The sequence below is a fragment of the Chelonoidis abingdonii genome, chromosome 6, assembly GCF_003597395.2.
Source record: "Chelonoidis abingdonii isolate Lonesome George chromosome 6, CheloAbing_2.0, whole genome shotgun sequence".
Lineage (NCBI taxonomy): Eukaryota > Metazoa > Chordata > Testudines > Testudinidae > Chelonoidis > Chelonoidis abingdonii.
In genome coordinates, this window is record NC_133774.1 from 21043460 (window position 1) to 21056155 (window position 12696).

The 12696-nt window shown below is 41.5% G+C and overlaps 1 protein-coding gene across 5 annotated transcripts in view; it reads left to right on the forward strand.

Annotated features, from left to right (window-relative positions):
- Window positions 1-12696, forward strand: part of WDR7 (WD repeat domain 7) — a 359997-nt gene that overhangs the window by 77974 nt on the left and 269327 nt on the right. For all 5 annotated transcript variants that reach the window (XR_004376795.2, XM_032802575.2, XM_032802574.1 and 2 more), the window contains exon 14: window positions 2590-2804. Coding sequence is in view for 4 of the 5 variants with exons in the window: in XM_032802575.2 (XP_032658466.1) it covers window positions 2590-2804 (215 nt within the window). In the remaining variant the exon portion in view is untranslated. The remainder of the gene's footprint in view (window positions 1-2589; window positions 2805-12696) is intronic.

The following is a 12696-nucleotide window of genomic DNA, read 5'->3' on the forward strand; positions in this document are numbered from 1 at the left end:
ATGATGCAATTCATATCATGTATGACGCAATACCAGCTTCAGATTGCATCATTCATTGTGTTGCCTAAAAAGCAAGTACTGTCCAAACCCAGTCATAGATTTATTCATAGATCCAGTCAAAGATGTATTTTAGTCATTTCTGGTTTAAATTGAGATCTCTTCCCTTTATAAGTCACTTATCCTCTGCCATTCCAAGTCAAGGGTCGTATATACTGACCCAATAGCATATCTTGAAAACTAGAGCCAATCAACAATTTTAAGCATCATTTTCGTTCTCAGTGACCCAGAATTAGTAAAGTTTGACTACCTTTATTTCAGAAGCATTTTGACTGTAGAGCAGTGTTATTATGGTACTGGCCCAGAAAGAATGCAAGTACCAGAAATTTTCTAGAGAAGGTGTAGTGGCCAACATATTCAAAAATGGATGGCTAAAGCTAGAGATGTGGATAAATTGACATGATATTTTTTTCCAAAACTCTTGAGTGCCCAGCATCTCCCATTGAAACAGCTTGAAGTATAGTTTTGCACTGAGGGTGTGTGTGTGGACACACCTGTATGCACATATATGAGATTACATCCTGTTGAATGAAACTAAAGATTGCAAACACAAGTGCTCAAAAGTTAGGAAATGCCAGGATTAAAGTTGCTTGGGAAACATTAATTCAGACCCTTGTGAGACACTGGATTGCAACCCAAGAGAGCTGAGGATAAAGCTCTGCGAGACTTCCTATGTGATGTTGGGCAAGACGGTATTATCATTCATACTCACAAAGAGCTGAGCTCAAGCAACCTTGATTCTGGCATTTATTAACTTTTGAGCATATAACTTTGTTTTTTAAAATGAGTGTGCCAAGTCTGTGTACACAGTTGTATTATCAAGTAATAACTAGATACTACTGATCTCCAGAGTTCATAGTAGAACCTAACAAACCAGGCATCCAACATTCCATTGTGATCTAGCTAATATATGTGTAAACCACTGGCTAGCATATGTTGTGCTCCCTTCTAGTGGCTAGCCTACATGGAGGATAACACACTGCTTCTGCTATTAGTACTCCTTTATCTCAAGTGGTAGAGCTTGTGCTGTGGATTGAAAGGTGCTGGGTTCAAAACCTGTTGCTGAGCCTCTAAAGTATCTATTGGAACCTCTCCACCTCTGGGGGAGGTGCAAACCACAAAATGAGAACCTGTGTGTTACTCATACATTCACAGTGGCACTGCTTTTTAGAATGAATGAGACTTGTTTCTAATATAGTAGACTCAGACATCTATTGCCAGAATAGACCTAGTGCACCCTCAGTTATCTGATTAGCAAAATACTATGGGATACTTGCCTCCTTCACAAGTTAGTGTTGAGGACTTGTCAGTAATAAATTCAGTGAAATGCACAGAATTATTAATACTGGTAAGTGAAGTTGCTGAGATTAGAATTTCTGGTTTCCTTGCTTCCACGCCAGCACTACTGCCCATAAAATAGTGAGATGGCGGCAGCGGTGGTGGCTGCTGCTGCTGTGCCCTGTCTGGAGCCAGAGCTCTGTGAGGCTGTGGAGCATGCTCGGTGGAATGATCAGAGACTTCAGCAGCAAGCCTCTTAAAAGCTCTGCTGAGCATTTGAAAATGGCAGGTTTCAGAGTTTTATAATTTAGCACTGGGGCAAAGGAGAGATTATCAGCCTGTCGTATTTCCAGTTCTGGCTTCAAAGCATGAAAGCACTATAGCTCTTAACAATTTTTCGTCGATTTCTTTGAACACTAACCAAAGTTTGTTGTTTTCACTAACCTCTTTCTCAGAAATGGCTGAGATGTTTTTGCTTAAACTAAAAAATCTAGTCTGAGAGAAAGCATGGAAAACTTAGGCCACAACAAGTAAAGTCTGACAAAGTTAAAAGTAACTGGAAACAGGCTGGTAATGGAAAGTGTTAGGCAACTGTAAGTGTTGCTACTGACTTTGCTTAAAATCAAATGTAGTGGTTGTGATTTTTACATCCTATAATTGCAAGGAAATGCAGGAAAATCCTACCACATTAGGAATGTTAGTTTGGTTGCGGTTGTGATGGGACCACTGCCAAGTGTGATGACTAATGGCCTCATGGTTTCCGGTACTCCCTCATCTTTCTATAGCCATTTGTTGTCTCTTGTCTTATACTTAGATTGTAAGCTCTATGAAGGCAGGGACCATGTTCTTGTGTGGCTCCTCACACACTGGGGTCCTGCTACATGGCTAGGGCTCCTAAGCACGTTAGTAACATAAATAATAAGTGGTAGTCTTAGGCATTACAGAAAATACTGCAGAATAAGTGACTGCTTAACATATGCTTTTGACATTTTTGACTTGTCTGTTCTAAAATAATGCATTTCATTATTCACCTTATGTTTCTGGGGGGAGGGATAGCTCAGTGGTTTGAGCATTGGCCTGCTAAACCCAGGGTTGTGAGCTCAATCCTTGAGGGGGCCACTTAGGGATCTGGGGCAAAAATTGGTCCTGCTAGTAAAGGCAGGGGGCTGGACTCAATGACCTTTCAAGGTCCCTTCCAGTTCTCAGAGATTGGTATATCTTCAATTATATATATATATATTTTTATGTTTCAAGGTGCACTGGATCGTTGTGTAATGGGAATAACGGCAGTGGAGATCTTGAATGCTTGTGATGAAGCAGTTCCAGCTGCAGTAGATTCCCTTAGTCACCCAGCCGTCAATCTAAAACAGGCTATGACTAGACGGAGCCTTGCTGCTCTAAAAAACGTGGCCCATCAGAAACTACAGACTCTTGCTACTAACCTTCTGGCTTCGGAAGCATCTGACAAAGTAAGGTTTTTTGTTTGTTTTTAATGCAATAGCTGGAACGTGTTTGTTTTGTTTGCCATAATTGAACCTATGTAGAAAATCTTAATAATTTTAATCTCAAAGGACCCAATCCAACAGCCTTTAAAGTAAATGGAAAGACTCTCATTCAATTCAGTTGGCTTTAGGTCAGGCCCAAAAAAGAAATGTTCTTTGAGGCTATTAAAATGAATTGAAGTTGATTAGAACTTTCTGTAGCTTCTAACATAAAGGTAACTAGTGAAATTTATATTTCAATTTATAAATGCATTTTCTTTTGAAGTTAATTTATATATAATGGTTCTGAATTTAAATATGTACTATTTCTCTATCCCATCTGAAAAGAGAGCAGGGAGGGAAAAGATATATTATGACTAAAATTTTGAAAAATAAGTTTTACTGTGACATTTAAGAAACACTTCTTTTAAGTGGTCATGGCCCATTATGTGATGATTATTATTTTTTTTACAATCTTGTTTATCTCAGTTTTAATAGCACATTTTATAGTGCAATTAGTGATAAAAGCCCCTGATATGAAACTAGTCTTTATGTATAGCTTGTGAACATATTCAGCCTGCAGCAATGATAATTGTTGCCTAGTCTACAAGGAAAACAATTATAGAAGGGGGTTGGGGGGAGAAGGAGTCTAAGAAGCTAAAGGCTGCTGGGGGATAATCACGTTATGAAAAATGTATGCTGACAGAATCATTGGGGATTTCTCTTGCCACTCTCCACTCATTAGGGATTTCTTTCACCACTCTTCAGTGTAGAGATTGCGGGTCTCTTTGAGAGAAATCTTAGCAAAGAGACACCTTCTTGATGACTTCAGTTTCCGGACTCTGGCAAGAGAGGTTCAGAAAAATAACTGAAAGATTAAAGTGGAGGGTTGCTTAATATATTTTTCTCTGTTGGGAAATGTGCAAAAGTATGGCAGATGAAGCATTCATTCTTTTACCTTCATTGTTTTTGTTAGGAAACTTAAATCCAGAATATTTAATGTTATGGGTATGGTAATTTACTACTGTGATGCATTTGATGATGATGATAAATCAGAGCACCAAAATCCAGTGTACTTTTGTTTTATATATTTTTGCTATTTTTTTTTTTTACTTCAGAATATACTGTTTGAATTATTGTAATTGTCTTAATTGTGGTGCTCACATAGACTGTGCTTAGAAAAATCAATCACATTTTCTTTGCAGTACAGGAGAACACGTACACATCAGGCATGCTCTGGCTTTCAACACAGACTTTATTGAACCTAGGTGGGTGCGAATCTTTAGTGGTACAGTGTTTTTTAATTTCAAAACAATTTTAACTCCCTTTGGTAATCTGAGTACACATACAGCGCTGATAGTTTTAAGAGAAATTTAGAGTGCTGTGGTAAAAATATGGAGCTCTGAAAACGTGAAACTTCCTCTCAGTTTGATTTAATAAACACAAGTAACAATTGGTTTCAAGAGAAACCATAATAGAACATAAAATGGCATCTCTAAATAGTAGCATCAGATACAGTAAGATTGTTAGGGCCCAAGATTTCCTCCGATGTCAAACTATTAGAGTCCCATTCAGTTTTTTTAAATGTAGATGCAATCTTTATGGATTTTGACTGGAAAACATGTCAGTGCCTATCGTTTACGGTAGGATGCAAGTCTAGTTTATTTTGTCAAATTTTTAAACCCCTGTATCTTGGGGTGGAGGTATATGTTTTTATAGATACAGACACATACACAGGAACATGCATAAACATGCACACACACAGTGGAGAAAACCCAGATGTTTTCAGGTGAGTGTTTGCTGATATCCCTCTACATCTTTACTCCATTGTCCTCAGTTAAGCTTATCATATGACCTTGAAAATTGGGAATACCCCTTCCAACATCCAGAGCCTTTCCTGGGATCCTGGATGGTCCTACCAATAATCCCCCCCTCCTTTTTTTTTTTTAAAGTAACCACTTATAAACCTGATCTCCTGAAGAAGCCACTGACTACATGAGCCAGTGAAATTGATAGTGAGTCTGCTGAATGCATGTTCTCTTGAAAGCTCCTTTTACCCCCTCCCTGGCTTTTAACATGTAAGTGAGGGGAGGAGGAAGGTGGCAACAAGACCTCCCAGTAGACTCTGGAACCAAAACTCCTCTACAGAGTCCAAGTGGTGCTACAAGTGATCTACACGCAACTCTGTTGCACAACCATTATGTCCACATGATTGCTGACCTACCCTCAGTTGGTGGATACACTTCCCCTCACCAGTTGTGGCAGGGTACAGGGACTGTAAAAGGAACCAGTTAGTTGACCTTGCTTAATTTTTCCTTTTATATCATGCAGCATCCAGACTTACTTGATAACACTGGCTCTTAGTCTGAGTGATCCTTTTCTCTAGTGGTGTTTAACCTGTTCAGCCTGTGGGCTGAATATATTATTTCAGAAAGGTCAAGAGGCTATAATCAATAGTTTTAACTTTTTAGTAGGCTTATGCAGAGCCAGCTGAGCTCTTATTTCGCTCTTTTTTGGCCTCCCACAGCCTGGCAGGGAAGAAAGCATTGAAGCAGCTAGAGTTATTTTCTCCCTCCTCCCCTGTGATTCAGCAAGCTGCGAATGGGGGGCAGTACTGAGCAACTGGAGCAGGGATAGGACAGTGGCTGCCTGGAGTGATTCTGGCTTACATCAGAGCTGTTCCTGGTGCTGCAGGGAAAGCATTGGCAGACAGCTGGGGAGGTGGAGCCCCATATCTCCTTCCTTTAGTGACAAGACTGTTTCAAACGCTTCAGTTAAAAAAATTTCAGGGTGGAGCTCAAGGAACATATTTTCAATTATAATCAAATATGCATTTTCTTCTTAACTTAGTTACCCTCATTAAACATATTTTAGAGCCTTTAGGGCCATGAAATAGTTACTAGTGCCCTACTTCAAGCATTCACTGCTCTAATAGTCGATCAGTCCCACTGGAACTAGCTTACTGGGGTCAGTTGTGGGATTTTATTTAACTTTGGAGTATAAGTCATTGATTTACTTAAACAGCAAGGTTAAAAAAGAAATTTTAGCAACACAGTATAATAGTAATTAAGAAAAATGCCATAGTGAGAGAGAAGAGTTGATGTGAAGTTACCAAATAACTGTGTTCTGAACGAATGAGCTAGCAGTCTGCAATATTCTTGGCTACTGTAGAAACTAAGTGGGGAAAAATATGAAGTGAGTTTTAAATGAATAAAAAGATGAATAAACTGGGTTTTATGTACAATTACATGCATCAATTCAAACTGTCATTATTTTACAATATATAGCATGGTTTCTTGCTTGTTTCAAGCCTGTCCTTTGAATTTTGGAGAATGCCTTGTGAAGGAGACACTCGGATGCCTTTTTGAGAGTCAGCCTTTCTTATATTAAGAAATTCTACTGCAGACTTAAATTCCTACTCTGAACCTAATCTGTAATGACCATTACATCTAGCAGGATGAGCTAGCTCAGCTGTACTCTGTCATAGAATTTGCCTTCTGTCTGAATAATTAGTCTGCGGACTGGATGATCAGTTTCTACTCATATTATTACATACATCTGAATGTATGTTCACACCGCAGGTTCACATCACACTGATGGTGGGAAAGAAAAATATAAACGCCTTAGTCTATATTTCTGTATGCATTTATGTGTTACCCATGCTTGTGTCATGGACCCACAAGATTTGTGCTACGCCCCAACTTTTAAACAGGCACTTGGAGGAACCCCTTTAGACCTCCGAGAGGTCCCACTTTTCCTTTAGGCCGCCATACTGCCTCCAAGACTGAGATTCTGGGCTCCATCGCGCCTGTTTCACACTGCAAGCTCTGCCCAGGAAGTCCAACTGAGATAGACGTTTGGTCAGAGACTGTTTGCCTTCTTCAGTGATCAGTACAGCATAGCAAGTATTCGCAATGATGCCAGATGGCCTTTCTGAAAACAGTGTAGTTTTATTGGTTAACTGGGACACAGCATAAGGAAGTCCTTAGGTTAGCACAGAGAAGCAAAGGTTAAGATGTAGTCTTACTGGCCAATCCAGGGCTCCCTTGAGCCATGCTGCTGAAGGAACTACTTTTGTTCCTCTCTCTTATTCTGCCCCTTTGTCTATAAGCGCCTATGTCTCTCCTAGCCTCCTGTCACCTCTTAGTCCATTGTCCTCCTCCGGCAGACTCCTGCTGAGTTTAAATGTTCTGCCTGCTTGTCAGTTGTTGTTGTCTTTCTGGATCCTCAATTGATACGAGTCAGTTTCAGCCAGAACTTTACCAATCCAAGTATCAGAGGGGTAGCCGTGTTAGTCTGGATCTGTAAAAGCAGCAGAGAATCCTGTGGCACCTTATAGTCTAACAGACGTTTTGGAGCATGAGCTTTCGTGGGTGAATACCCACTTCGTCAGACGCATGTAGTGGAAATTTCCAGGGGCAGGTTAAAGCTATAATGCTACATGCAAGCAAGCTAGAGTAACGGGAGGTTTTTGTTGGTCTGTCAATAAGAAGGTAGGAGGGCCGCACTAGGTGTCTTAGAGCAGTTAAGTGTGAATTACCAAGGGGAAGGAGAAACTGGTTTCTGGTAAACATGGAAGCCAGTCAGCATTCAATGTGCGTTGTCCTGTCTTTAGGCGCCTGAAACTGAGAGGGTTGTCAAGCAAATTTTGAGCAGATGTATGTAATTCATGAAAGCTCAGAGCATCCTCAGTATGCTTGTTGAAAAATCTGTTACCTGAGGAAGTCTTTAGTTGCTGCAGAAATCCTGATGCCGACCCTTAATGGCGCGAATAGGTGCCAGAGGCGGAAGGTTGATATGCGTTCTACCAATGTTCCTCTATCCGGTTTTTTAAAATATTGCATATTCCTGATACTCTGACAATTGGTGTCCATTTAATTCTTTTCCGGTAAGAGACACTGCCAGATGAATATGGAGACAGAATCGAATAGTTATGCAAACAGGGGTAAATGAACAATTAATTGAGCGAAAGTCGTGGCTTAATTATTTGAATGGCCTGGTATTATTAAATTGGTGCTGAACGTGGGCAGTGTGATGTAATAGATTAGCCCTGGGTGATGGTGTGGCTGATCTTGAGGCTTTCAGTAGTTCTTGAAGCATTATTAACTTTCTGACTGTACTACGCTTTAGTATCAGCGCTCATCAAAGTTGCGAGGCAAGGTGGCCGTTTGGCGTTTCACAACAGGACAGGGTGTAAGTATAGAAGATACATGTAAAACTGGGAGCAGAGATGAAATGCTGTTCCTCCACCCGTAGAGGGGGGGTGTTGGTGTGCAGTGGAGGGGGGCCGGAGCAGAGTACGAGGCCGGGTGCAGGTGCTGCTTGACGATATTCGCCCGGTTCAATGGCGTTGCAGCTTGTCCTGGGGGCAAGGATTGGCCTGCCGCCCAAGCCGGGATAAGGGTTAGAAGAAGTTCATGGGCGACCAGAGGGCTCAAAGGATTGGGTTTGGAGAATTCGCCTTGATGAGCGTGAGGGAGGTCTCTTATAGCTGGGGCCTGATTATAGGATAATTGGCCAGAGGGAGTTCTGGGGTCTTTTTTTGGGTCTGCAGTAGAGGCTTCTGGACAAGCTGGCTCTAACGTCCTTAATTCCAGTGCGGATAGTTATGGGAAGAATGCTGTGTGGAGTTGTAGTTGTGCAAAATGAGGGGGGAGGGTCGGTCTTGAGGGGTCGGTTAGAGCAGATTGCGGTTGGTACGTGACACTCAGGTGGGCTGGTAGTACAACGGATCGTGTGATGTGCCGGGGAATGGAAGCTGGAGCATTGAAAGCGCTTAGCCATAGCGTCCAGTAGGTTTCGATATAGGGGGGGGTTAAGTGACCAATCACTTATTCGACCGTATGCTAGAAAGTGACCTCCCGGGCTGAGAAGGAGGCGGCCACTAGGCTGTAAGGCTAGACGTGGTCGGGTGAAGTTGTGAATCTGGGTGGATTACTTTTTCCTAGAGTCACTCCTCCATGGTCCAAATGAGTGAAGATGCAATCAGTAGCGTAGGTAGAGAAGGAGGCGGTAACGTGGTACAAGCGTGAGGAAGCTGTCCAGGTCAGCCATAAAACAGCATTGCATATGTGGGGCATGCTAGTGACCCCTATGTGAGCGGCCCACGGATCGGAGATATATATTGTCGAAAATTTGAAAATATGTTGTGTGAAGTGATAAAGCACAGAGCTCAGCAGCCATTGTCGCTGTGGCATCATTCACAGAGGAAGTACGGTGGGCCAGACTAAGTCTTAGTGGAAATCCAATGCGTTGTGATTGTGTAAAACAGCCTGCACATCTCATGGTCTAGATGTGTTTTCTGGGAAGGCTGACCATCAATGTAATTCCTCCTTCAGGGAAATACAGTGGTTCTACCGGCGCGATACTGGGAAGTGCTGTGGCATACGGGTCTTGAGCAGGAAGCAGGCTCACACAATAATCCATGACAGTCCTTCATGAGAGTGGGCTGGCGGCAGTTGGTGAGCGAAGGCTCTCTACGCACGAAGGATAGGGCATCGCCAGAGCTCTCCGGGGTTATGGTGATCGTGGGTAAGATATGAATAACCTGTCAAGGGCTAAGGGTAGTGATATTGTCCGGGTAGTTATGGATTCCAGTAGAAATGGAAGTTTTCTACTGCTTGAGTGGAATTGCTCCCTACCACATGGAGTTCATATATCCTCTGAGGGAATGGCCCTCAATGGTCACAGATAGAATGGGCTATGCTAGAGAGTTGTCTACCTGTGAGCGGACGGTTGATGGGATGACGGAGCGAGGCCCCTCTCCTTATAGGAGGGTCTCCTAGGGTCACTGACAACTCGTTACCATTGGATTGACAAAGACGATCTCCTTTACAAAGCCTCTCGGTTATTGATAATGTCATCAAGGTGGTTATCTGCAGCCTTTGTGGAGAGAGTGCAGATGGCGGGGCGGAAGATGCTTGGCCTGATTCAGAGGGCACGCTAAAGGGGTAAGTTTTCAATTGATGGCTGCTGGGAAGTAATTTCGGAGTGCTCTACAATATACGGAATGCCAATTAACCGCCAGGAGTAGGTGTTTTTCTTTCCTCCCTCCTCCTCCCAGGATGTCTCTTTTCCTTCCTGTCCTGTTACCCGAAACGACGCATTCCTGGTATAGTCCACGTTCCATCATTTGACGGTCAAAACCCCTAGATGACGAATAGTTCCACATACACCATCCCCAGCAAAATCGACCCCAATCCAACGTATCCTCCCCTGAGACACCTAATCAGAGATCTACCATCCCAAGCTCTCATCTTTTGAATATATGGACCGCTGACATATATAAGTGAGCCCATTGCTTTTTTGAAAACAAACAATTTTTCCCACAGATCACACTTCACAGGCCCTTCGGATGCAGGGCCATCTCCCCACGAACCAACTGATGTCGCACCAACCAGGGCTGAAAGTGAAAGGCTCGAGACCAGCACACTATTATTCACTCTCAAGCCACTAACTGGCCAATTGCTGGCACTGTATTGATGTGTCATACAAAATACCTGAATCTTTCATCCCATAATTATCCATAGAACCCGAACCAAGAAGCATTAAACTCTCAGGACCAACCAATGCGCACACAACAAGCTGAAACACGAGAAGCAAAGGCAATAATATAACAGATATCGAGGATTATTAACATCGTACTGCCAGAACTCATAGTGTCTCCCTTCCCCGAACTAGTCCCTTGCATCACCACCTCTCTTCTGAGCTTACAAGGCACAAACGCAGCGCATTTGCTTGAGGGACTGAGCCTGTGTGGGAAGTAATCAGCCTTATGCTAGGGGGACCTAGAGTTCTGACAAATCTCTGAGATAATTTATGCTGAGGCCACGCCCAACTTCGTTTGGTTTCTGGGGCCCCTGGTGCAATTTTATTCCGGCCACAGATCAAAGCATTACAACAGAACCGACATTCGGACCACCACACAGAACCACAGCCAACAACCACATCAGTACCAGTTCAATTTCGTACATCGGCAAACGCCGACCATAAAAACAATGGAAAAAAATAAGACCTCAAATGCCACAGGCCCCTGCTAAAGTGAGTCCCACACACCTCTAACAAAATAAACATTTAAACATCAATATGTTAATCAAATTCAGATTTATAAAGCAAATAAAAAAAAGAGATGATAAATATCCGGTTATAGAAGCGGGGCTTAATCAATCCACCTGCCACTCTAGACAAGATCTCAAAGACAGACACCTACTAAAGTGTCATCCTGGCAGCAAAAAAAAAAAAACTTCAGGACCAGTTCAAGAGAGCCGCTCGACTTCAGATCACTTGCAATTTGACAACCCATCAGCTCAGACAAACAAGGACTGGTGAAATGGCTGCCATAATACAGAAACCAGTTTCTCCTCCTTGTTTCACCACACTCAACTGCAGAAAACAGGGGCCTCACCTCCTGAGCACTACCGTACTCTACTGCTTCAGCTATAATAACCTGCCCCTGGAAATTTCCACTACATGTGTCTGACGAAGTGGGTATTCACCCACGAAAGCTCATGCTCCAAAACGTCTGTTAGTCTATAAGGTGCCACAGGATTCTCTGCTGCTTTTACCAATCCAGTCATACCACCCCAGATGGTAACATAAACACCTAATGTCTATCATTCTTCCCTCAGAGCATCTTTTTGCTCCCACTCAAGTAGGTTGCTACCATGCATATCATTCCTAAAAAATATTACAGAGAATTCCCATTTCATGACAGCTTGCACGATGGTAGTGGATTTCCTTTTCTTGTCTCTCTTAATAATTTTAAATGTTTAAAAAAAGTTTTAATATCCTTTTCAATATCTTTCAGTCATCACAATTCCCACCATCATGATTATTCTTTTTTTCTTTAGACTTAGCAAGCACAAAGGTATTTAGTGAAGATACCGTTTACTTTCTGTCCCAGATAGGTAATAAAGATGGTTAATAATACCAAGCCAACACTGATCCCTCTGCTACTCCTCTAGATATTGATTTCCAATTTTGATATTGCTATTTATCACTATTTGTTTATGGTTTACCGTTCTGTTTTCCAAGTTGAGTTGAATTTTTTTTAAATAAGATGATTTTGTGAAACAATACAAAATCCAGATCATTAATACTAAAATCCAAATATATTGTATCAGCTGCGTCCCTTTCAATAATTGGTAATGTTGGAACTGGGTCAGAGCCTACCATATGATCCTTAGCCAATATAAAGAAGTCTTACTCTTTGTGTGTGTGCGTGCGTGTGCGTACACACTAAAGCTGCAGCACAGAAGCATTGATCCATATTTTTTCATGTCAGTTGTAGTAGATTGACTTGCCTGAAAAATTCCTCCATTATGATGTGGCTGAAGTTTGATTTTATAATGGTGCGTTGTGGGAAACCAGGAAATAATGTTAATAAAATATACTTCTGAGGCTTACAGAAGAAGAATGAAGGGATATATGTGTAGCTGAATAATCTCATTGCTGAAACTAATAAGGGAGAAAGATTTTAATGAAATCTAACACAAGACCAGTTTAATGGATTTGCTTTTTCTATTTAAAACGTTTTAACAACACTTTTTCTATGTTTACATATGTTCAGTAAAGAAAATAAAATTACAGTTATTCATTAAAATCATATCATTAACCATTAGTAAGGCACGTGTTGATCAATTGTATGCATTTGTGTGTGCATTTGGAAATACAGTATTTATAGTTTATGTAAATATTACCCAGATAGTATAATAATGGGCTATTTATCAATGAGAGTAATAAATAAATGCTTGAATGACAACCATGCTAACTAGAGCTTTCAGTGAAGATTTAGATTTTAGAGTGAAGTTTAAGTAAATTGTACAGATGTTACGTTATCAATGCTGCAGGATGAGTTTATACATTAGTCTAGTCTATGGAG